At 28.0% G+C, this 27,918-nt stretch overlaps 1 protein-coding gene and 1 pseudogene across 2 annotated transcripts in view; one reads left to right on the top strand and one right to left on the bottom strand.

Moving 5' to 3' along the window:
• The window catches only part of LOC111303325 (uncharacterized), a 98,516-nt gene extending 71,204 nt beyond the window's left edge, over positions 1 to 27,312 (bottom strand). Inside the window, exons 1-5 of one of the 2 annotated variants that reach the window (XM_089742235.1) lie at positions 26,926 to 27,312; positions 26,527 to 26,648; positions 26,174 to 26,277; positions 25,303 to 26,002; positions 24,945 to 24,995 (exon numbers count right to left, since the gene is read on the bottom strand). In XM_089742235.1, the coding sequence (XP_089598361.1) occupies positions 24,945 to 24,995; positions 25,303 to 25,314 (63 nt within the window). In that variant the 5' untranslated portion in view covers positions 25,315 to 26,002; positions 26,174 to 26,277; positions 26,527 to 26,648; positions 26,926 to 27,312. The remainder of the gene's footprint in view (positions 1 to 24,944; positions 24,996 to 25,302; positions 26,003 to 26,173; positions 26,278 to 26,526; positions 26,649 to 26,925) is intronic. The other variant, XM_089742236.1, reaches the window with a different exon arrangement.
• On the top strand, positions 15,848 to 23,500 carry LOC111303315 (cuscuta receptor 1-like; annotated as a pseudogene).
• Positions 27,313 to 27,918: the final 606 nt, after the last annotated feature.

Below are 27,918 nucleotides of genomic sequence, written 5' to 3'. Positions count from 1 at the left end.
AACTGTACATTGTTATGGCACTGTGTCTCGAATTTATTAGCATCCTTTTGTAATAAATTAAATTGAATGAATCATTTTGAAATATGTCTGGTTAAGTTGAAATCTTAGTCAATGGGAGACATTGTTTCAAATTAACAAGAATATATATGATAATCGTTGAAAAATTTTTGAAAATAAATTATATTGGAGATTGCACCAAAACTGATTCATCCCACACAGTACGAAACGGCTCTGACGATGAGAAAGAAAATGGTTTGCTGGACAAGTATTTCTTTTATGTGAGCTTTTTGATTTCTTATGCAACTGTGTTAATGGAAATCGCTGCCACGAGCATGTAAGGGTGCACTCTTACATAAATCCATACTGGCGACGAGTATGATTTTATTTCATTGAGCACTGCATCAGCAATTGCCACTTTTTTTAAAAAAAAAATTTCGGACAATCTTTTAAAACTGTCCATCTTGAACAGACGAAGAACTTAACCTTATGCCTTGGTGGTTTTACGTTGGTATGAATATGCTGTTTATGTCTTCTGTTACTCAAAACGTTTGGTTTGGTGATTTTTGGCTTTGTAAACTATGAAAGTTACACCGGAATGCATCTCTGTTTCTGCAATAATTAATTATTGACAGCCGATAAATTAAATTAAATAAGTTCGTGAATTTTAGTTTAAAATATCTAAACTATAATAAATTAAATAGAAGGGTTGGATTTATAACAAAAAATCAACAAATATTCTTCAGAAATTATAAAATTTACGAAATTCTATTAAAATTATAAATTTTACAAAAAAATTAAGAATATTATACAACTTATTGAAAAGACAGAATCTAAATTATATTATACATATAATTTTTATTAAAGCAAAAACTCACTTAGTTTATATTATTTTAAAATTAAAAGATACCTTCAAACTAGTATCGGAGAAAAAAATAGCACATCATTAGTATACCTATTTCTCTTCCTTAATAATTAAATTATTTTTTAAAAATATATATATTTATCAAATATTTAACAAAAAATAAATGGATATTACATAATGAAATCAATAATTAAATAAAAATAAATTATATAATCTAACTCCCATTACATAGTGGGTAACTTTTTAGTTTCGAAATTATTTGTATCAGTTAATATTTATAATACTATAATTAACTAATTATAAAAAAATCATTTCTTAAAAGCGTGAGCTTCACATAATTTTTTTTTTATGAATCTTACATAATATTAAATTATAATTGATTAATTATATTATAATAATTATAAGTAATATACTCCCCTCTTGATAGACCATAAACCATTTATCAAGCAAAACCAAAAAACACGACAAATAGTGTAACAGAAATAACTTTTTGTTTTTATTTGACTAATGTCATACCAAAATTATATCTTCATTTTCAAACGGGTTTATAGTATGAATGATGTTTAAATTATAATAAAATATTTAATATGATACTTAAATTTTAAAATTTTTTAATATTATATTTAAATTATAAATTTATTAATTGATATGATAATTACATCTAATTTGATTAATTTCAAATAATGTCATGAAATACATAAATAATTTTTTAAATATCATATTAGCTAAAAAATTTATTATTTAAGTATTATATTAAATATTTTTAAAATTTAAGTATCAAATTAAATACTTTACTATAATTGAAATACCATTCATAACATTAACTCTTGTCAAATCTCTCTCTAGCTTTTAGGCTCCTTTCACCGAAAGTCATTTATAATTGTTTTAAAAAAAAGTCAAATTGTATAATTAATCTTTATACCGTAGTTAACACGCAGATTTAATCCCCTTATATTGAAAATGCAAATTAGTTTAAAAGATCTAAATAATTAAATTTAATAAGAGGGTTGGGTTTATTAAAAAAATGCAACAAATATTCTTCAAAAATTATAAATTTTATAAAATTCTACTAGAATTATAAATTTTTCAAAAGAAAAATTATACAAATAAGACGAAATTTCAATAATTGAAAGAGGTATAAACATATACTGTTTATAGATTAAAAAACTCAATTGATTTATATTCTTTTAAAATAAAAAATTAAACCTTCAATTAAACATAGCCAAGAAAAATAACAAATTATTAATATACCTATTTTTTTCCTTAGTAATAAAATTTTAAAATATGCATATTTATCAAATATTTAACAAGAATATAAATAGATATTATCATAACAAAATCAATAATTGAATAAAAAATAAATTATATATCTTAACTTCCTTGCATAGCAAAAATTTTTTAATTTGAAATGATTTGCATAAGTTGATTTCAAATCACAGGTCCATTGATAGACCATAAACCATTCATTAAGCATAACCAAAAAACACGGTAAAATTCTATTTCATGTTGACGTCTAACTCAAAGTCTCCTAAATAGTAATGCAATCTGTTAAACAAAAGTCTATGCATCAATTCATCATGACCCCAACTTGATAGGTAGAAAAGCTACAATGCGCCCTAATTTCTCCTCTTAGTTGTGGAAATATTTAATATTGATGTGAAATTTGACAATAACCTATAAGGCTGGCAAACCCAAAAAAAAAAAAAAAAACTAAATAAAGGCTTTGCTTAGTGTTATTTATTGATGTGCTTGGTTAGAAAAATAATTGAAATTTACATTGACTTGCCTTAGTTTTATAGTTTTAATTTTACATTAACATCGCAGGTAATAAAATTTATGTTAATCTAATATATTTTACACATGGTACAAACTTTACTTGTTGATGTAAATTTTAATTAATATACAAATTATTAATTTCAGTTATTTGTACAATATGTAATTTTATTTTATATACTTATTATTTAAAAATATTTACATGCAAGGCATATGATAATAAATACTAAAATAAATGCAAAGAAACGTTAAATATACCATTTAAACTCAATAGAAATGAAATGTATCCAAATTTTAAGTCGGAGGGTCGATTTCATGGTTTAAGCCTAAGCCAAGGTCTTTTCGATAAAGACATCAACTGATCATGACAATTGCAATTTCCACCTTATGACGTTATAATTGGGAGAATTTTCTCATTGACATGTAGTCGTGGAATATATATGGAATTTGACAATAACCTAGTTAGGCAAAATAATAATAGTAGTAGAAAATACTTTTCTCATTTTTATGAATATTTACCAAACTATTGAACACACTATAACATCAAATTATTCTTTACCTATTACTAATATTCTCTCGTTCTCAAAATAATTATTCTCTATTGATTTTTTGTCAAAATAATTTAACCTTGATCTTTATTCTGAAAATATTATATTAAATTAAAATTTTAATAAATATGTTTTGAAAATTTTAAAATTCAAAATTTTCAAAATTTATTTTAAAAAAATTTTAATTTTATAATTTTATTAAACAAATATCAAAATTAAGTTAATTTGAAAAAAAAGGACAACTATTTTCAGACAGAAAGAGTATGGCATTAACCAAAGTAACAATAACAAATTTACAATACCAAAATAAAATTCAATATTTGTTGGATAGATGAGATTGTAAGAGGATATAGGAGTCAATACAAAATTTACAATTGAAACATTGATAAATGAAAACATTTAATTTCAAAAAAATAAATAAATAAATTTCAATCCCAATAACGTCCTAATCTGTGGAAAATAATAAAGTATAGCGTGAATTGGGTCGAAACTGGTTCATCCCAAGCGGTACAAAATACCTCAGATGGTGAGGAAGAAAATGGTTTGGTGGACAAATATTTATTTTATGTGAGCTTTTTGGTTTCTTAAGCAATTGTGTTAATTGGAATTGCTGGCACATTTTTTTGTACATAAATCCATATTAGCGACCAGCTTGGCTTTTATTTTATTGAGCAACGCATCAACATTTGCCACTTTTTTATTTCGGACAATCCTTTAGAACTGTTCATCTTGATCAGAAGAAGAACGTAGCCTTATGCCTTGATGATTTTTAAGTATGAATACATTGTTCATGTCTTCTGTTGCTAAAAAAGTTTGGTTTAGTAATATTTTGTTTTGTAAAATTACGAAAGCTACAATAATTGATTATTGATCGCTGAGAAATTAAATTAAATAATTTCGTGCAATTTAGTTTAAAATATCTAAACTATAATAAATTAAATAGGAGGGTTAGATTTATTAAAAAACACAACAAATATTCTTCAAAAATTATAAAATTTACAAAATTCTATTAAAATTATAAATTTTACAAAAAATTAAAAATATTATACAAACTTATTGAAAAGACGGAATTTAAATTGTTGAAAGAAATATATACATATAATTTTTATTAAAGCAAAAACTCACCTAGTTTATATTATTTTAAAATTAATAAATACCTTCAAACTCAATAAAAAATAGCACATTATTGGCATACCTATTTCTCTTCCTTAGTAATTACATTTTAAAACATACATATTTATCAAATATTTAACAAAAAAATGGATATTACATAATGAAATCAATAATTAAATAAAAATAAATTATATAATCTAACTCCAATTACATAGTGGGTAATTTTTTAGTTTGAAAATGATTTATGTCAATTAACGCTTACAATACTTTAATTAATCAATCATAATAAAAAATTGTATAAAAATTAAAATCATTTAAAAAGTGGGCTTCACATAAATTTTTTTTATGAATTTTACACAATACTAAAATATAATTAATTAATTGTATACAGTGATTGTAGGTGGTATACACTGCTCTTGATAGATCATAAACCATTCATCAATCAAGCAAAACCAAAAATCACGGCAAACAGTATAACAGAGATAACTTTGTTTTTATTTGACTAATACCGTACCAAATTTATATCTTCATTTTCAAACAGGTTAATAATATGAATAATATTTTATTGTAGTATAATATTTAATGCAATATTTAAATTTTAAAAATCTTTAAAGTAATATCTAAATTATGAATTTATTAATTAATACAATACTTACTCTTAATGTGATTGACTCTAAATAATGACATGTGATACACAAACAATCATTCACGTATAATATTAATTAATAAATTCATAATTTATATCTCATATTAAATATTTTAAAATTTAAATATCATATTAAATATTTTACTATAATTAAATGATCAAGGATAGTCAAACTCTTATCTAACTTTTTAGGCCCTTTTCATCGAAATTCATTTATAACTGTCCTCAAAAAATAAATCAAATTGTAAAATTAATCCCTATACTATAGTTAAAAGGCAGATTTAATTCCTTTATATTGAAAATGCAAATTAGTTTAAAAGATCTAAATAATTAAATTAAATAGGGGGTTAGGTTTATTTAAAAATGCAACAAATGTTCTTCAAAAATTATAAATTTTACAAAAAAAATTATATAAATTTATTGACAAGACGAAATCTAAATAGTTGAAAGAAGTATAAACATATATTGTTTATTGATACAAAATTCAACTAATTTATGTTCTTTTAAAATAAAAAAATTATACCTCCAATTAAACATAGCCGAGAAAAATAGCAAATTATTAGTATGCCTATTTTTTTAATAATTAAATTTTTTTAAAAATGCATATTTATCAAATAATTAACCAAAAATAAAAAGATATTATCATAACGAAATCAATAATTAAATAAAAATAAATTATATATTCTAACTCCCTTGCATGGTGAATGATTTTCTAATTTGGAAATGATTTGTGTCAATTATCGCCAAATAAAAATCTATTCATAGATCATAAGTCATTCATTAAGCAAAACCAAAAAACATGATAAATAATATAAAAGTGATAATTCTTTATTTATATTTGACTATTACCATACCAAGTTCATATCTTACAAGGAAGAGAGGGTACGAGAATCCACCGTCTTCTCTTGAAGATGGCGTGTAGACCGATTTATGGTTCTTATTTCATGGTTGACGCCTAAGTCAAGGTCTCCTAGATAATAATGCAGTATGTTAAACAAAAGTCTGGACACAGCTCATCCTGACCCCAACTTGATAGGTAGAAAAGCTACAATGGGCAATAATTTCTTCCTTTAGTTGTGGAAATATTTAACTTTGATATGAAATTTGACAATAACCTAGCAAGGTTGGCAAACCAAAAAAATTTATTAATAAAGGTTTTGCTTAGTATGCTGATAGAAAATTGAAAATATAAAAAATTTAAAAAATGAAAAATAAAAAATAAAAATATAGAAAAGTAAATTTGGACCTTCAAAGATGAGATTCTAAAGTATTTCCAGAAATGATGCCTAAAAAATCTCTAAGTAAAAAAAAATTCTTCTAATGTTACTAATGTACTGAAATATTTTAAGAATTATTTTAATAAAAATGTTCAAATTTATTTTTCTCGAATAATTTTTTTAAAATTAAAAAAATTAAAAACCAATTTTCAATAAATGAAAATACCAAGAAAATTATTTTTCAAACATCGAAAATGAGATTTTTTTTATCAAAATCAAAGGATAATACATAGTTAATTGGTATCGTTTTAAACGGACGCTATGGGGGTACTAATCCTTCCTCACACGTAATGGACTCTCGAACCTAAACTGTTACGTAGACCCTAAAATTATCCTTTTAATAAATTTTAATTAATTTTAAGATTTCATTAAAAGGATATATTTTAATATATAGCTAATCGTGTCACGGGTCGAGACTTAAGCTCCGAACTCGCGCGACTCCGGGACCCGGGCATTCACCCTTCCGACGTCCCAGATCAGCCTACCTGCCACGATTCACACCCTTGTAAGGTATTGTCCGCTCTGGCCCCCCTGGCCTCACGGTTTTATCCTACAAAAGGCGCCTCACAAGGAAGAGATGGTGTGAACCCTTTTATACCCCAGTGACCCTCCTATTATGTTCGATGTGGGATTCAGGACTCCCCCTTAGGTCCGTGACATTTTCCCGCACCCAACCTCATGACGCCCTCGTCACGGAGGCCGGCCACCCTGCCTACCTCCCTCGAGGCGCTCGGCGTGGATCGAACGGTTTAGGGCTGGCTCTGATACCACTTGTCACGGGTCGAGACTTAAGCTCCGAACTCGCGCGACTCCGGGACCCGGGCATTCACCCTTCCGACGTCCCAGATCAGCCTACCTGCCACGATTCACACCCTTGTGAGGTATTGTCCGCTCTGATCCCCCTGGCCTCACGATTTTATCCTACAAAATGCGCCTCACAAGGAAGAGATGGTGTGAACCCTTTTATACCCCAGTGACCCTCCTATTATGTTTGATGTGGGATTCAAAACTCCCGCTTAGGTCCGTGACAATCGCACCTAGCTAAAAAAGATTGGTGGCGACTTCGTTTTTTTTTTCTTTTTTTATTTTCGTTACCAAATTCGTCGGGCTACCCCAAAACCGTTACGATAGCTTAAACATAACTAATTCCAAATAATTGCATGAGATACACAAATAACTTTTTAAGTACCATATTAACTAACAAATTAATTATTTAGATATTATATTAAAATATTTTTAAAATTTAAATACCAAATTAAATATTTTATTATAATTGAGGGACCATTTATATCATTAACCGTTTTCAAATCTCTCTCTGACTTTTAGGCCATTTTTATGGAAATTCATTTATACCTATTTTTTAAAAAAAAATCAAATTGTATAATTAATCCCTATACAGTAGTTAAAATACAGATTTAATCCCTCTATATTGAAAATTCAAATTAGTTTAAAAGATCTAAATAATTAAATTTAATAGGGTTGGGTTTATTAAAAAATGCAACAAATATTTTTCAAAAATGATAAATTTTATAAAATTCTACTAGAATTATAAAAAAAAATTTATACAAATAAGACGAAATTTAAATAATTGAAAGAGGTATAAACATATACTGTTTATAGATTAAAAAACTCAACTAATTTTTATTCTTTTAAAATAAAAAATTATACCTTCAATTAAACATAGCAAAAAAAAATAGCAAATTATTAATATACCTATTTTTCTTCCTTAGAAATAAAATTTTAAAAGATGCATATTTATCAAATATTTAACAAAAATATAAATAGCTATTATCATAACGAAATCAATAATTGAATAAAAATAAATTATATATTCTAACGCCCATGCATAGCAAATAATTTTTTAGTTTGAAAATGATTTGCGTGACCATAAACCATTCATTAAGCATAACCAAAAAACACGGTAAAATTCTATTTCATGTTGACGTCTAACTCAAGGTCTCCTTAATAGTAATGCAATCTGTTAAACAAAAGTCTATGCATCAACTCATCAGGACCCCAACTTTTACTATAATTAAATGATCAAGGATAGTCAAACCCTTATCTAACTTTTTAGGCCCTTTTCATCGAAATTCATTTATAACTGTCCTCAAAAAATAAATCAAATTGTAAAATTAATCCCTATACTATAGTTAAAAGGCAGATTTAATTCCTTTATATTGAAAATGCAAATTAGTTTAAAAGATCTAAATAATTAAATTAAATAGGGGGTTAGGTTTATTTAAAAATGCAACAAATGTTCTTCAAAAATTATAAATTTTACAAAAAAAATTATATAAATTTATTGACAAGACGAAATCTAAATAGTTGAAAGAAGTATAAACATATATTGTTTATTGATACAAAATTCAACTAATTTATGTTCTTTTAAAATAAAAAAATTATACCTCCAATTAAACATAGCCGAGAAAAATAGCAAATTATTAGTATACCTATTTTTTTAATAATTAAATTTTTAAAAAATACATATTTATCAAATAATTAACCAAAAATAAATAGATATTATCATAACGAAATCAATAATCAAATAAAAATAAATTATATATTCTAACTCCCTTGCATGGTGAATGATTTTCTAGTTTGGAAATGATTTGTGTCAATTAACGCCAAATCAAAAGTCTATTTATAGATCATAAGTCATTCATTAAGCAAAACCAAAAAACACGATAAATAATATAAAAGTGATAATTCTTTATGTATATTTGACTATTACCATACCAAGTTTATATCTTACAAGGAAGAGAGGGTACGAGAATCCACCGTCTTCTCTTGAAGATGGCGTGTAGACCGATTTATGGTTCTTATTTCATGGTTGACGCCTAAGTCAAGGTCTCCTAGATAATAATGCAATATGTTAAACAAAAGTCTGGACACAGCTCATCCTGACCCCAACTTGATAGATAGAAAAGCTACAATAGGCAATAATTTCTTCCTTTAGTTGTGGAAATATTTAACTTTGATATGAAATTCGACAATAACCTAGCAAGGTTGGCAAACCAAAAAAAATTTATTAATAAAGGTTTTGCTTAGTATGGTGATAGAGAATTGAAAATATAGAAAATTAAAAAAATGAAAAAAATATTTTTTTATTGATGTGCTTGGTTAGAAAAAGAATTGAAATTTAAATTGACTTGCCTTATTTTTATAGTTTTAATTTTACATTAACATTGTAGGTAATAAAATTTATGTTAATCTATTATGTTTTACACATGAAAGAAACCTTACTTGCTGATGTAAATTTCAATTAATATACAAATTATCAGTTTCAGTTATTTGTACAATATGTAATTCTACAGTATATATAATTATTATTTAAAAATATTTGCATGCAATGCGTTTAATAATAAATGCTAAAATAAATGAAAAGAAACTTTAAATATACCATTTAAACTCAATAGAAATGAAATGTATCCAAATTTTAAGTTTGAGGATTGATTAAGCCTAAGTCAAGGTTTTTTCAATAATTGCAATTTCCACCTCATGACAATTGCAATTTCCACCTCATGACATTATAATTGGGCAGGATTTTCTCATTGATATATAGTTGTGTACTATTGGTATATGAAATTATTTGAATAAATTGAACATTTAACCCTTATAATTAAATTGGGATTAAATTGAACATTTAACCCTTATAATTAATTATAAACTCAATTTGATTTAGCAACGGACAAAAAATGATGGATGGCTAGATTTGAACTTTATCATTATTAGATGGTGACGCCTTAAAGTTGTAATATAGTAGTTAATGTCAGACTAGCGTGAATATATGTAGCCAATCAATATTCATTTCCACAAAGAAAATTTCAGCTTTTAAGTTTTTAACTTTCCTGTTTTGAGTTTTAATGAAAGGCATCTTCAGGAAATTTAATTGAATTTTACTGCAATAACGCAGTGAAATTGGGATGTGAAATTGACGTTATAACTTACATTGCACATTGTTCTTTGTTCTAAATTCTCTTGCCAAGTGATTTCTTAGGTGCAACAGTAAATCTCAAACAATCAGAAGAAGAAAAAGACCGTATATAGTTAGAAGTCTTAAGTAATCGAAAGAAAAAATCAATAATATAGATTCAGCACTCATTTAAAGAATATCTATTGAAGGTTCCTACTACAAGATTCTCGAACCAAGGGCATTGCCGCAATTGATTGTCGTTACGAATTTTTACACATTTTTCATGACCAAGTAGCTTGTCCAGTGTTCATGTCAGTACTAGATATTATAAATAATTGATTGCCATCGAAAGTGAAGGCCAGGACATCGTACAAAAACACGTGTCTTTAACCGATTAATCTTTCAAGTATATACTGATAATATATAAATATTATAAAATATTATTATATAATTCATTAACAATATGTAACGTCATAATACATCAAATATAAATATAAATATAAATATTTGATTTTTTATGATCCTAACACAATATTTAATTAAGGAATATGGAAAGCCTAACAATTAATGCAAAGTTAGACCAGCACGACGCAGAAGAGGTCTCCTCTAGGATTGCAATGAAGTGGGTTGGGTAGGGGGGGGGGGGGCATCTATATTTGTCACATTTCGTCCCATTCATTTTTTTTTAATAAAAATCATTTTAATTGAATTATTAATACAAAAATATTTATGTTACACATACCTTCGTATCAATAATTACAAAATTTAGAACAAAAAATGCATTTTAATTTGCACAATAATTTATAACTACCATATTTTAAATGGAAAAAACTTCAAACAATAAAAAAAATAAAATAAAATTACAATCCCAACAAAATAAGTTTCACCTTTTCGTATTTAATTTAAAAATCTCTAAATATGAACATGTAAAAGTCATTTAAAAAGAACAATTATAGTATTTTAATAAAAAATAATAACAAAATGATCTTGTAAGATTGGTGGGACAGCCATATACCATAAGTTCTCTGTTTTGCCTATGAAATATAAAAAATTATCCCACTCGGGCAGACCAATATGAAAGCCATTAGGACGATTGGGTTTTGCTATCTCTAATCCCTTTGCATTAGCAATTGAGAAAAAAATCGCTATGGTAAGTCGTTATAAGAGCTTAAGATGAAATAAGCAGCTGTACGGTTACGAAGTTTTTAGAGCGTTTTGAGCATTAGAAGTCCAAATGATCTCCACAAAAGATTGTTATCACTTGTATTAATTTGTTATATTTTAATTATTTAGGCTCTGCTTGATTAACATTTTTATTTGCTTTTTATTATTTGTTGTTTCATTTTTAAAATATAATAAATGTATTATTATATTATTTATATTAAAAGAAATAAGTTATATAATAAAATATAAATATTTAAAATAAATGAATAGTACATCAACTACACTTGCTAATATGTTTATAATATAAATTATGCAGTTTATATGTACTTATTTTAAGATACTTATTTTTTTAATTTTAATTTTATTTCATTCTTAGAATTACCATTATTAAAAAATATATATGATTATATAATTAAAAAATCCTCCGTATCATCTAAAAGGTGAATTAGAAATGCCATAATGTGCAAACATAAATAGGAATTTTTTTTTAATTCGATAGAAAACATGTCAAAAAGAATAAAATAAAAGCAAAGCCAATAGCAACAATGATAAATTTATGAGCATAACTTGATTTCAGAAAAAAGGATCAATGTTATAAATGCACCATCTATAATTCACTTTGTAATCTGCCTCAAAACTTCGTGTACCAATTAAAATTCTTGAACCATACATTCTTGGGTTTCCATTAAAATTAGAATAAAATCTGTCTCCTTACAATTGGGATCTCGTTGAAGCCCGATAACAATGAACTGAACTTGTACTTCGGTGGGGGGTTAATGGCCGACTTCTTATCACTACAAGCAAGCTAAAGAAACTATAGTACATGGATTCAGCTTGGTCTTTTTCTCGTCGATTGGCATTTTTATATGGGATTTTTTAATAAATAAATTTTATGTATTTTTAAAATCCATCCAGAATTACATTGATTAACGATTGTCAACTTGATATATTAGAGCAAGTTATTGTTAATAAATGATTTTGCAAGTTGCCTGTGTCGTGATTATATATGCAGCTGCTAATACAAGCTGGATGTAAATGCAGTCATGTTAAATGCTTTTAAATGCAATGCAACTATGCTTTTTCTTTTTCTGATTGTTAATTTGTGTACATGAAGTATATATATGCATTGAATCATTAGGTTCCAAACACAAAATGCCATAAAAGAATTATGTACGGTAGCATACATTTAGTGATCTATAATTGAAAATCTCTTCATTTAGCCTCAAAAACAATAAGGAAATGGTTAAATATATCTTCATCATCTTAATTAGAATAAATAATTTGTTTATTAGATACTCCTTTTTCTGATTTCTTATTTTATAATAGTACTAAGATAATAGTTCATTCAACTTCAAATTTTGGATTGTTATGTAGGTTTATAAATGTTTTTATTTATTTTAGTATTCGAGGTTGCTGCTAGGATTTGAACATGATCATTGAAACTAAAAGTCCATTATTCTACCAAGCAAATTCATAAAAGTTATTATTCATTATCATCAGTAAATCCTAACCTCTGGTGATTAGTTGATGATATCTTAAATTCTCAGCAACTTTTGCAGAAATCTAAAATTCCAAATTAATACCATTGCGGGTCCTTGAAGTCTTCCATCTCCTACTGCAAAAAGCAAAAGCTATAAAACTCTTGTTCCACAACTTTTCAATAGGCTTTTCAGCTTTTGTCAAGAATTAACAAACTTCTGAATCCATGCAAAGCAAGCAAGGTGTAGCTTCTAATTTTTGCTATTGTTTTTTGTCTTGTATATTTGCCAGCAGGGTGTGGTCCTTTGTTTAAATGAACAGGGTGAAAGTTATATTCGTTTATTTTTGTGGACAAGAATTTAAAGAATGTAGATGTCGTGGGCTACAATATTTAGTTAAATTGAATAAAAGAGGTTGGTATTCATTGCAACTTTGAAGGCATTGCCAAGCGTATGTTAAAGAATTCGACTAAGCCATGTCAACCACATTGCAATGAAAGATGAAAATAGTTGTATTGTCTTATAGCCGCTAGTTAATGTCTACACCTCAAAACATTACTCTTAAGCAGCATACAGTGTGAAAACACCTTACAGTATTGAAGATATGGGAACCACATGCATAAAAAGCAGTTGTTACCAGACGTAAGGCTTGTCCTCTGATTGTAGAAGAAAACATTTGTATGACCATCTCACCTTTCCAGAAAAAATTAAGAAAGACACATGGTCAAGTCAAGTGGGTTTCATGTCCTGAAACAGTGCTGCCCATAATGTATGATCACCATAGTCCACACCTGACTTTTCTTTGTTGCAGTCACCATGAACCTTTGGGCTTGGAGGTCTTACGCAATTAAGAGGTCCAGACACTTTTGGGCTCTATTTGTCAGCATCAACCTCTCTTGTGCCATTGGAATATCAATAGGACCTGATGTAATCGGGCTCCTATAATTGAACACCAACTTCTCGTGCATGTTTTTATCTAAGGACCCGGATAATTTTATTCTTGTTTAACACTAAAGTTTGGATATATCCCTTACCTAAACCTATGAACAGGCCTAAAACTATGGGCTAATAGGATCAAATTTTACAGACAAGTCAGACCTGATCATTCCCTTGAGCCCAACTTCCTTTGAGTTTGGTCAGCAGCTCATTACAATTCACGCCGGTGTAAAATTTATAATTTTTGATTCAGGAGCTTAAAAAGTTTTCTTTTTTGGATAAATCAATATAAATTTTTTAAAATTCTATTAAAATTATAAATTTTACATAAAATTAAAAATATTATATAAATTTATCGACAAGACGAAATCTAAATCATTGAAAGAGGTATAAACATATATTGTTCATTGATAAAAAAAAACTCAACTAATTTATATTCTTTTAAAATAAAAAATTATACCTTTAATTAAACATAGTCGAGAAAAATAGCAAATTACTAATATATTTATTTCTCTTAGTAATTAAGTTTTAAAAAATGCATATTTATCAAACATTTAACAAAAAATAAATATGTCAACAATTTCTTAAATTAATTGACATATTATTAAAGCTAACACTTAAAAGATTGTAATTTCAAGAGAATTTAGGTGTATAATATTTTTTCAATCAGATATATAAAGGATAAATTAGAAACTTAAAAAAATATATATTATCATAATAAAATCAATAATTAAATAAAAAATTAAATAAATTATATATTCTAACTCCCTTGCATTTCTGTTAGTTTTCTAGTTTGGAAATAATTTATGTCAGTTGACGATAAGTCAAAGTCTATTGGTAGACTATAAACCATTCATCAAGTAGAATCGAGAAACACGGCAAACATAGTAATAAAGATAACTCTGTTTTTATTTAACTACTACCATATCAAATTTATATTTTTCAGGGAGCAAGGGGTGAGGAATCCACCATCCTATCATAAGAATGGCGTATAGACCGATCTATGATTCTTTTTCATGGTTGACGCCAAAGTCAAAGTCTCCTAACTAATAATGTAGTTGTTAAACAAAAGTCTAGTATCAACTGGTCATGGCAATTAAAATACATTCCACTTTCCTCCCCAACTTGATATAGGTAGAAAAGCTACAATGGGCCATAACGTCTCCCTTTAGTTGTGGAAATATTTAATATTTACATGGACTTTGACAATACCCTAGCAAGGATGGCAAATCAAAAAAAAAAATCCTAAATAGAGGCTTTGCTTAGTAGGGGGATAAAAAAATAAAAAATATATATTTTATTTAAATTGATGTGCTTGGATAGAACAATGAAAATGTTGAAAAAAAATGTAATTTTTTCATTCATTGTTTAGTAGAGTTAGAAAATGGAAGAAAATATAATTTTATTATTATAACTTTTTGTAAATTAAGATAAAAAATTTAAATATGATGGATAATTTTATAAATATACAATACATGCTCACACCTCTTTTATTTTTATTTTTCATTTTTTCTTTTCCTTTTAGAGTGATTTATTTTTATTAAGTGTGAAAATAATAATTTTTCTTTTTTTTTTTAATTTTCTTTTCTACCAAACATACCTAAAATTTATTTTTTTTCCACTTTGCCACCTTCTTTTATTCATCTTTTCACTTTTTTTTTCTTCGAAGTACATCCTAAAACTGTTTTAGCAAAAAAGAAAATGAAGTGGTTAAAAGGGTTACTAAAGTATTCTAAAAAATTAAAATAAAAAAGCAAAACAGAAACTTTAATTAGGATTTACATTAAAACAAGAGTAAGTATTAATTTTTGTTATCGGTGTTACTATAAGACATTAATGATGTTATAATTAAGATGGAGTGTATATTATTGTTAGAGTCTCTGCTTACTTTTAGTTTCCACAAAAAAAAAAATTGTAGGACGTCTCATGGAAAAATATTTTCTTGGTGCTTTGGAATTTGACAAGTACGTCAGGACTGAGTGTGCCATTTTCAATGAATTTCTGGGAAACAAGGTTGTATCCTTTCAAGTGACTTTCTAGTATATAAACCCCAAAGGTGTAGTGATGCCAAATGCATAGCGATAGAGTTAATATTAAGTTATTTGAAAGTACATTAATTAATTGAGAGGGAGTGGAAATGGTTATGGGTGGTTTTGGTATCGTTCCTATTAGGAAGGTGTTGTGAATGTGAAAAGTGTTGGGAGCAAGAAAAAACGGCTCTCTTGCAACTCAAACCTTTCTTTACTCATATAAAAAATGTAGAGAATTATTGGGTGGAGGAGGGAAAACAGAGTTCAGATTGTTGTCAATGAAAAAGGGTTGAGTGCAACACTTCCACTGGACGAATAATCCGACTTTTCCTTAATCTTACAATCACAGAAGTCTATGGTGATTTAGTTTCTTATTATTATTATGGTGATGTAGAGTACGATTGGAGTGGGAGAAATTATTGGTATCTCAATGCCTCTTTGTTTCTTCCTTTTGAGGAATTGAAGAGTCTTTCTGTGGGTGGTAATTTCATTGCTGGTTTTGTTGAAAATCAAGGTTCATTCATGTTCACCTAATTGCTAACTGCTACTTCGATAAATATTTTACATTTGAAAAATCATTTTTATTGATTACCAATTTTGTTCATCTTATTTAAATATTTTTTATTTCTTTTTTTTTAAAGTCACTAAATGCTATGTTTTTTCTTGTAGGTTTTGAAAGGTTGTCATCGAAATTGGACAAACTAGAGATCCTTGACTTAAGTGTTAATCAATTCAATGATAGCATTTTAGCATCCTTAAGCGAACTTTCATCACTCAAGTCTTTAAATCTAGCAGAAAACCAATTCACTGGGTCAAATCCTATAAAGGGTAATGTTAATATTGTGTTATATATAAAAATCAGGTTAAAGTAAAAAACGTTTGTTTTGTAATTGAGATATATATATTTATAAAGTAGTGATTATTTACTAAAATTTTGTAATATTATTGGTAATAGGTATGAAGAGGTTATCAAAATTGAACAACTTAGAGACTCTGGATTTATATGGCAATGTATTAGGAAACAACATCCTATCACATCTAGATGATTTTACATCTTTAAAATCTTTGCGTTTGCAGAATTGCGGATTAAAAGGAATTGTTAATTTGCAAGGTAGGGTTGTTTTAAAAATCTCATGGTTTTAAAAAGGAATAACTAGATTGATATATATTTGATTGGATTTGAACAGAATTCAATAATTTGACAAACTTAAATGAGTTGTATTTAGGCGAAAATCAAATTGAGAGTCTCGGATCTTTATTTCAAAGTGTAAGTCAACATATACTGAATTTGAATAATAAATATATATAATAATTAGATATTCTTTTGAAGGTGAAATTGTTACTAATTTTTCACAGAATGAACAATTGAGGTTGATCAAACTTGAGGTGTTTGGTTTAAGTGAAAATCTCTTCAACAACAGCATATTCTTATCCCTTGTTGCGCTTTCAAATTTGAAGTCTTTATATATAAAAAGAAACAAATTGGATGGGCCGATACATATTAAAGGTAAATATGGTTTAAAATCTATATATGTTTGGGTTTTATATGATTTGTTAATTAATTATTAGTTTTTTTTTTGTAATTCTATCTTCAGAATTAAATGATTTGACCAATTTAGTGGAATTAGACATCTCGGATAACCAAGTGAATGACTTTGTTTCATCCAAAGGTATTTAACACAATTTCTTGGGAAATGTATAATTTACATGTTTACAAACTAGAATATTTCAGTGGAAATTTTTGTACTTTTCCAAAAAGAGTTTTCAATTATTTATAATTAATTAAGAAATTAAAAAGTAATGAAATTAATTATGTAAATTAATGTTATACAGAAAATGAAACGAAACTAAGGTTGATCAATCTGGAAGTGCTTGATTTGAGTAGGAATCTCTTCAACTATAGCATATTGTCATCCCTTGGTATGCTTTCAAATCTAAAGTCTTTGTCTTTAGGAGGCTACAACTTGAACGAATCAATAAATCTTAAAGGTAAAACTACCCCCTCTCTTTCTTTTCTCTCTTTCTAGAGTTATTGAATGATATTTTATTATTATATAATACTTAAGTATATGCTTTAAAGCACAAATGCAAGAATATCATTTTTTATTTTTAATTTAATTTAATTATATTTCTATTTATGATTCTTCTCAGGGTTAGATGCTTTGAGCAACTTAGAGAATCTATTTATATCCTGCCATTACACCAGAGGCACTGCTAAAACAAAATTGTTTCTTCATCAATTTGTTCATGCATGTTTGAATGAATTACACCTCTAAAAACTTTAAAAAATTAAAATTCAAACTAATTAAAACATTTGCCCTCTCTTTTATTTAGGTAATTTTTTATTTAAGTGATTAATCAGTAATGTTAATAAATTGTATATTACTATTAAATTGCTCTTGTCTATGTAAACTTTTGCTAGACAATATTGTACTTCTGTAACCTGATTATTAATGAAATTTAAGTTGCACAAAATTGTAAACACTACGGTTTTGTTTTATTTTTTCATTAGAAAAATTAAAAGCAAATTCAAATTGATTGTAATTTAATATTGTGCCTTTCTCTATTTTGAATCAAAAGACTACATTTATTTTTACAGGGAAGTACATCTTGATTTAAATTTGGGGGAATAAAAATATATAATATGTGTATTTACAAATCATACGAAAAGATTTAATTGTATTACTAACTTCTTTACGTTTCATGTTATAATAATTGTATCAATTACAGCTTGTAGCCTTTCACCACAATCGTTGGACTTGTTCCCATCGTTGAAGACTCTTTATTTGGATGGTTTTAGTTTTAATGGAACATTGGCTACCCGTAAGTTATGATGATTATATGCAATGCTTTTCTCTTATAATTACTATTATTAACAACATTTATTTAAGCAATTAGGGAAAGGTACTGGTCAAACATTTATTTTACTCTTTATCTGTTTCCTATTTGAATTAAATAACTTTTACCACCATGTCACCCTAATCCAAACTTCAAACTTGATTTTTTTTTTAGATAATTTTAAACTTAATTTTAATAATGTGTGACAATTTTCTTGTTTTTTTTATATAAGCCTAATAAAATTTTTATTATTATTTAAACATTATTTCTTCCCCTTTTTTTACAATATTAATAAACTATATATTTAAATTCTAAAAAATAAAAAATATGAAAAATTTTTAAAATATGAATTGTAGGTGTTAAAGGAAATGAAAACAAATTTGTGACAATCCAAACAATATATGAAAATTTAATTTGAGAAAAAAAAGAGTATGTTTTTTAATTTGTTTTTATCTATTAATTTTTTATTTAAAAGTGAGGTAAATATATTAATCAATTATATCATTTTTATTCTTTTCTTTATCACTTCTAAATATTTAAAACTTTTTTTTATCCAAATTGTCAATTTTTTATTTTATTTCAATTTTAATTCTATTTACTTCCTTTATTTTTTTTCATAATTATTATGAAATTTTGTTAGAATTTTCTTGTTGATAATAGAACATATTATTTGAGAAATATAAAAAACTATAAAATTTTATAAAAATATTTTAAAAAAGAAATTAATAAAAACATCAAGCCTTATGTTACCAAATTCTTACATTAGATTGAAATGGCATAACTTTAACGTTCGGTTATTGACATATATATATATATATATATATTATCTATAGTTTGATTTAAATTTTTTTTTTCACATTTCAATAAAAAAATTAAAATTTTTGTATTATGTTTTTATTCCCTACTCCACCCACTCATTAATTTTATCAAATCATTTTGTTTCCCCTATTTATTCTTATAAATTCTTCCCATTTTTCTCACATATGACATTATTGAATACTTTTTGAAAGTTTTTTTTAACATAATTTCTCTTATTATTCCAATATATAGATAGAAAATTTTTCATATACTTAATAGTTAACTTTTGCCCTAAAATTCTTTTTCATTGTGATTTTTCTTTTGTTAAATGATTTTTTCAAATATGCTTGACTAATGGTAAATTTAATCAATAGTCTTTTTATGTAAATAAATTTGATTAATATATAAAAAATTATAAAAATAAATAATTTACATATGTTAAATTTAATATTGAACCTTTTCCTAAAACTTTTGTCTTTATCCTTTAAAATGAGTCAACAAAAGTGACTGTATTTATATTTATATATACTTTTTTCTATGATAATCCTTAACTTAAGTAGTGCTAAAGATTTAAATTATCACCTTACAGGATCAACCCTCACAGAAAAGACATGAATCGTTGGCTAAATCTCATAGCTTATATGCATATACTATACTTGAGACTTATTTTGGAGAACTATTTTATTGGTTGTCATTTGCAACTATTTTTTGTCATAACATACTTCTTAATTTTCATAATTTCTAACTTTCATTGATCAGAATGGTAAAATTTGACGAATTTGGAAGAGTTGATGTTAGAAGATTCATTTTTCCCTTTCAATTTTATTCAAGATATTGGAATGCTAACTTCCCTTAAAAATTTTATTCATTTTTCAATTACTTATTAAGTAGTAGTATCATTTTCAATTCAAAACATAATTCGTAACTTTGATATGTTTTTTACTTTTTTTTTCTAGATTTAAAAATGCATTTTGATTTTCTTCCAAAATAAACATCTTAATTAATTGACTTAATAGTATGAAATAAATATTTATACAATTGTTAAAGTTGTAATTTATGATAGGATGCGAGTTTATTGTTAATTGCATACATATTATGATATTATCCTTTTTTTTTTGTTACTTTAAATATATCTTCTTACGTTTCCGTGTATACATATATTGAAATAGGTCCAATTCATTTGAAGAATTTGGAATCCTTGGTCATGTGGGACACTTCCCTGGAAAACAACTTTCTTCAAAAAATTGGAGCAATGCCTTCTCTCAAGAATCTAATATTATTGGACTGCGGACTCAATGGCACCTTACATTCCCAAGGTTAAGATTGATACATACCTTACCTTTGATTTCAGTTCTTGGCCCTCCGTCCTATACTTATGTTGTCCCTTTTGCATTTGAAAGATTCTACCATACGAAATGTTACTCTGCATATATTATTCTTATATAATATTACCCTTCATCATAACTACTTAAAAAATAACTTATTATATACTGAACAAACACCAAATTTTCTTAAATTTTCATTATGTATTACCTTTTTTTCTTTTGATCTTTCTAAATTTCATAAAAGTCAATAAGTGACAATATGCAAGGGATGAAGAGACTAGGATTTTTTTTTTTTTCCAACCCATGGCACCTTCTTCATTTATTTAATATAATGCTACTTTTGCAGGTTTTTGTGAATTGACAAATCTCCAAAACTTGTGTATTGGCTACAATAATTTAAGGGGTAACTTGCCCGAGTGCTTCTCCAATCTCACTTCGCTTGAAAGTTTATATCTTTATTCCAATCAGTTTTCTGGAAATATATCTGTTCTTGAGAGTCTAACATCCCTTGAAAGTTTAGATCTCTCATCCAATCAATTTTCTGGAGATATATTTGTCCTTAGGAATCTAAAATCCCTCCAAACATTGAGTCTTTCAAACAATTACTTTGAAATCCCAAGCTCATTAGGACCCTTGTTCAACCTTTCAAAACTCCGGTACATGGATGCAGACAACAATACCATATATGCTGAAACCGAGATGCATTCTTTGGCCCCAACATTCCAACTTTATGAGATCAGCATATCTTGTTGTGGAGATGCTGGATCATTTCCTCAATTTCTCTATCATCAACATGACTTGCGGCATGTTGATCTATCTAGCATCAATTTGAAAGGGGAATTTCCAAATTGGTTGTTGGAGAACAACACAAATTTATATGAATTAGTTCTCGCCAACAACTCTTTCCTGGGACCATTTCAGTTACCTTCCCTTTCTCATACAGCTTTATCACAGTTGGATATCTCCAAAAATTCCTTCTATGGCAACATTCCAAATGAAATTGGAGCAAAACTACCATCATTATGGTTTTTGAACATGTCAAAAAATATTTTTGGCGGTAGCATTCCAGTTTCAATCGGAGATATGAATTCTCTACAAACCTTGGACTTGTCTAACAACAAATTGACAGGAGGATTACCAGAGCACTTGGCAATGGGCTGTTCCTTATTAAGTGTTCTTATATTGTCAAACAACAGATTGCAAGGCTCGATGTTCTCTTCAAATTTTAACTTGATAAACTTGAGGGAGTTGCAACTGGATATGAATCTCTTCTCTGGAAGGATCCCAGATTGTTTGTCTAATTGTACCTTTTTGACAACATTGGATCTTAGCGATAACCAACTATTTGGTGATATACCAAGATGGATGGAGAATATTTCAGGTTTGTCAACATTAGATTTAAGCAAGAACAAACTTTTTGGTCGGATACCAAGGTGGATGGGGAATATGTCAAGTTTGGAAGAAATTGTCATGGCAAATAATCATCTTGAAGTTCCAATCCCCAAGGAGTTTTGCCAGCTCAATCTTAATCTTAAACTTCTGGATCTTTCGGTGAACAGTATCTCTGGGAGTCTGCCATCTTGCTTCAGCCCTTTATGGATCAGTCAAGTTCATTTATCAAGAAACAAGCTACAAGGGCCACTCATAGATGCATTTCGTAACAGCACTATCTTGGTGACATTAGATCTCAGTAATAACCGCTTAACTGGAAGCATTCCAAATTGGATTGGCAGGCTTTCTCAGTTGAGTTACCTTCTCCTAAATAACAACCACTTTGAAGGTGAGATTCCGGTTCAGTTATGCAAGTTGGGTCAGTTAAGCTTGATTGATCTTTCTAATAACAAACTTTCGGGTACAATTCCTCCTTGCCTGAAGATTACAACACTAAATGATGTATCCCAAGAGTATGTCCGTTATGTCGCTGCTGTTGCACAAGCTCCCAGTTCTTTCTCTCCTGATGAGCCAATAGAGTTCACAACAAAAAACATATCCTACTCTTACAAGGGAAGAGTCCTCACTTTACTTTCTGGAATTGATCTCTCTTGCAACAAGTTGACTGGTGAGATTCCCCATGAAGTAAAAGACTTCCGAAAAATCATTGCTTTGAATTTGTCTCACAACAGTTTAACAGGACCAATACCACCAGCGGTTTCTGAACTCAAGCAAATTGAGAGTCTTGATCTTTCTCACAACAACTTGAGCGGGAAAATCCCTTCTCAACTTGTGGGGTTGACTTACTTGTCTTCATTCAGTGTGGCATACAACAATTTATCCGGAAGTACACCTGAAAGGACCGCGCAATTTGCAACCTTCGAAGAAGGCAGCTACCTGGGAAATCGTTTTCTTTGTGGCCCACCGTTGCCAAACAATTGCTCAACAGATGGACCATCTTCATTAACGCCAACGGCTTCAACTGACAATGGCTCAATTGACATGAATGTCTTTTATGTAAGTTTTGTTGTGTCCTACGTCATGGTGCTACTGAGTATTGCCATTGTGCTGTATATTAATCCTTATTGGAGACGAGCATGGTTCCATCGTATAGAAGCAGGCATCACTTCTTGCTACTATTTTGTGGAAGACAACATTCTACCGAAACGATTCCATTGTGGAAATATGTAGCCAACCCATGTTTGGTTGGTCACCGTTTCTCTTTGTTAATGACTCCTACTTGATCTAGGGGTTTGTGGTAGACAATTTTTCTTCTTTCCAATTTGTTTTTTTTATCCCCTACAAATGCCCTATATGTATTGTATTAGAACCATATCAAAATCTAATGCTTTATGCTTATCCATATAATGCAATTCTCGACCCATCTTTCCTCACAAATTAATTCATCTTTAATTTATTACTTCCGGAGTTTGAATCCCTCACAATTGGAGAATTTTCAACAAAATTGTTGTCATTTCAGCAAGAAAATATCAATAAAAAAAATTCTGTACACAAGGATTGCTTTCAAGAATAGGTAATAAAGAGAAAAAAGAGAAAAGCAAGAGAAAATTAAATAATTGGCTTATTTTTATCAGTCTTTTATGAATAATAGGCTAGAAAAATATGTAATAGTCTTTACTTTTACATTAGTGTTAATATAAATATATATTTTATATATGATCAATGGAATTTTCAACTTCTACAAACACTATCAAAATATTTTCTCACATATCATATTCTTTATTATATGAATTTATTAATCATCTATATATCATCCATTAAAATATTATCTCACATCTCCTATTCTATATATCATCTATTCTTTATTATATAAAAGTTTAAACTTTAAAAGTACTAAAAATAACCGACTAAAATCACTTTAATAAAATTTTAATTCCAAAAATATTAAAAATGATTAACTAAAATGCCTTTAATAATTTTACTTATAAATTTTAATTTAAATAATTTTTATTTTTTATTACATATTTATATTATTAGACTAATATTGATGGCAACAATATTAAAATTTTTTATAACTATAGTTCGATAGCACATAGAGGCAGAGGCACAGGGGCAAGCACACCTCCATCACTTCTGACATGTTTAACAAACATGTTATGCGAACAAGCAGAGGTGAGCAAGCAAAAGAAAAGGCTAAATTCAAGAGATATTGCATTCTGCCAAAAACTATTAGTTTGAAGCATGTCAATCTGCATAAGCTATCAAAAATATGGTTTAAAAGACATCTTAATCTACATATAAGACATTCAGACATCGAATGCACAAATAAGAAAGTTACCAAAATTCACATGCTTAAAGTGCTACTTCATCATTCATCAATGGCCTTATTCATTCGTAACATATATTCAATTACATTCTTCAAATGTGACTGTCAAATAGTTAAAAATCACATCAGAAGAAAAAAAAAAAAAGGTGGTGGATAGGCATGAAAAGACACGTTTATGACATTGAGACTAAAAGACACGGGTATAAAAAAATGGTTTTAAAAGACATCTTAATCTAAAATATATGACATTCAGACATGGAATGCACAAAGAAGAAAGTTACCCAAATTTACATGTTTCAAGGGCCACATCATTCACCAATGCCTTTATTGACTTGCAACATATATCCACTTACATTCTTCAAGTGTGGCTGTCAAATAGTTAAAAATCACATCACAGAGTGTTATGCATAAAAAGAAACAAGTGTATGATATAGATACTAAAAAAAGGTAACACTTCATGCTACTAAAAGAACTGCAATAAGAAAATGTAAGAAAACTAAAATGTAACAAACAAAAGATACCCACCTCCAGAAAAGATGGCCGGACTTCAATTAGCTGACCAAATGCTACACAAGCCTGATCATTAGGCAAAAAACATTGATCTAAAAATGATCAAGCTTAAAAGGAACGAGATAACTTCAACAATTCATTCACTAACTCAAAATACTAAAAATTTTAGTGGGAGACAGAAACAGCTATTATTGTAGTATTCTACGTAATACATATATTAGCAGTGTCCGATGAGTTTATAGTCTAGTGATGGAAAAAAACCTAGAACCATTAACATCAACGACTAGATGAAAAACATGTTTAGCTCAAATGAATAAAACAACTGTTCAAATATATAAGGATTTAACCCAAAATACAGCAAGTTTATAACAACCTCTTCAAGCATTGCAAAATCCAAAGAAGCAGCCTCTTGTATCCAATATTCTCAGCAGGAGACCCATAAGAGCCGTATGTAATCAATAGGACACCGAACAGCTCAACCAAAAAAAAAAATAAAATAAAATTTTTTTATGTTAACTCTTATTAAAAGTTAACAGAAACAGTTCTTTTCATAGTATTCTAGTTAAAACATATATTAGCAATGCCCAGCAATTTTATGGTCTAGTGACAGAAAAAACCCAAGAACCATTAACATCAAGGACTAGAGAAAAAAATGTCTAATTCTAATACTACATCTTCTAAATCAATGCTGAAACTCGAAAGTCAGAAATGAAAAATGATTCATACCAAGCTTTTATAGACTTGAAGTTACAGTAAATTATAAGCAAAATTAGGAAATACTTACAGCAGATTTGAGTATTCCAAGCAAACAACAGAATTATAATAAAAAAACAAGAGTACAAGAAGAAAACAAGAAATTGTTGTCCAATTTCAGCACTTCTGCGGCAAGGTCATAAGCAAGGACAAACAAACCTGGAAGGTATTTATCCATGGATGTACACCAAGCCTTCAATAAATTAATGTATAACATCAAAAAGTATCAGAACGACATCCATTAAAAGTAAGAATATAAACCTTAATGTATTGGTTTACAGAACCCAATTAAAGCTTTCTCAGAGAAGCAACTCAAAAAACTGCATATAGAAAAGAAACATAATTAGCAACTTTTTTTTTTTTTGAGATATTAGCAATTTATATTTTGATAAAGCAGCATACAAAATAAAAAATATAGTAATAGGGTTTCATTAGTCATAATTGCAACAGTAAAAAGAGCTTATTATAATGTAAAGGCCAGCCAAAAAAACCTGATGTTAGACAAAAACACGCTCATAAGCTAGCGTACACAATTATTTCCAAACTTGGTGCAACCCCTTCAGCAGCCTCAAATGAATAAAACAATTGTTGAAATCTATAAGAATTTAACCTGACTTAGAAATGCCACAACATGCAGACATAAATATGACTTTTTTTTTTTCAAATTCTGCGGCGAGCATGTCAAAGAAGAATAAAGTAAAAGCAATGCAATAGCAAAAATAAAAAATTTAAGAGCATAAATTGAGTTAAGGAAAACCGATGACTGTTATATATGCACCATTTATTCTTCACCTTCTAATCTGCCTCTAAACTTTGTGTACCGGTTAAAAACAACAAGAATTACCTCGGACAAATGAGAATAAAGACCAGTAACGCAACCTTCACCAGTTGCACCAAACAGCAGCTTCCCTATCTTTCGAGGCTTGTTCACCACTAGCAAATAGGTAGGCCAGCAGAAATTCACCACTAACAATACCCAAAATGCTGTTAATCCAATAAATATACAATCTTTGCAAATTCTATTACAGAATTATTAAACCTATAGTCACCAAATTCAAATATTCTATAGAGAAACACAATCCAATAAAAAGAAATTTCATTAAAGAAATAAAAACCGTACAATCAAATCAATACCCAAAATCCTTTTCCTCAAAAAAAAAAAAAAAAAAACGAAAATCCGGAAAAGAAAATTCTACTAAACTAGTTACTGAGAAAACAAACGGACAGAGGAAAAGAAGCAAACCTCAGCTCGAGAAAGGATAAAAAAGAGATAGTTGTTGAAATCAGGGAACTCAGAGTAGTGCTGAAGCTGTTGCCAAAACTGAGACTATCACTATCAGCCTAAGAAGAAAGCGAAATCTGCTGCTCCAGTAGTCCGCGGATCTCCTTCAACAATTCTTCGATTTCATTTCTGGTTTTAGATTAATTTTCAGAGAGAAAAAAGAATATGTGTTTTTCCTCTCTTTTTTGACAAAGTTCAAAGATTTCGGGAGGCAAACAGGCAAATGTGACAAGAAAAAGAGAAGAATATTTGTTGGAGAGTTTGCTTAGGATATAAAAAAAACAAAAAATAGTTGTTTTTGGAGGAATGACAAAAGAAAGAAATACGAAGAAAATAAAAACAGTAAAAATTAATCGTCTTGGGTTTCAAATTTTGAATCTGGATCCGATATATATAGACGGCATAAGCCGACATAGTCCGCGTATTACCCGTTAGAGCCCTAACCTTTTTTGGTTGGGCTTGAGGCTCAATAAGCCCAAATTAAACCCTATGGTTTAAGTAGTTCTGATGAAACTGATCCTTGGTCCATTCGTCGCACTTTGACATGAAATTGTTACTCCAGGTAAGGTTGAAGCCTCATATTATGGTCCACGTCCGGTAATTAATTTTCCTTGGCAAAACCGAATCCTTAATTATTACTGTTTTTTTTTTGTTCTTTTACCCTGTGATAAACTGAAAAACTTATCACAAAAAAATTTACTGTTAGCATGGTAAATTCATCATATTGCCAGGTAAAAAGCCCAAGATTTGAAGTAGGCATCTATCTCAGGCTACTGGAAGACAATTGACTTGCTTCATTCTATTACAACACTAGGTTTATTATTTTTTACCTGATTGATATACAAGCTGAATTTATTATTTAGTTGCAAATAATTTACAGATTGCTGTTGCTTACCTGATTGATTTGTTATTTCTAGCTGCAAGTTTCTCATTTTGATTTCTAGTTTTGAAGAA

This window comes from Durio zibethinus, chromosome 13 (genome assembly GCF_047325235.1).
Source record: "Durio zibethinus cultivar Kanyao isolate XHJ-2024 chromosome 13, ASM4732523v1, whole genome shotgun sequence".
Taxonomy (NCBI): Eukaryota; Viridiplantae; Streptophyta; class Magnoliopsida; order Malvales; family Malvaceae; genus Durio; species Durio zibethinus.
Note: the sequence above shows the minus strand (reverse complement) of the source record. Positions and strands in the feature narration are given on the sequence as shown.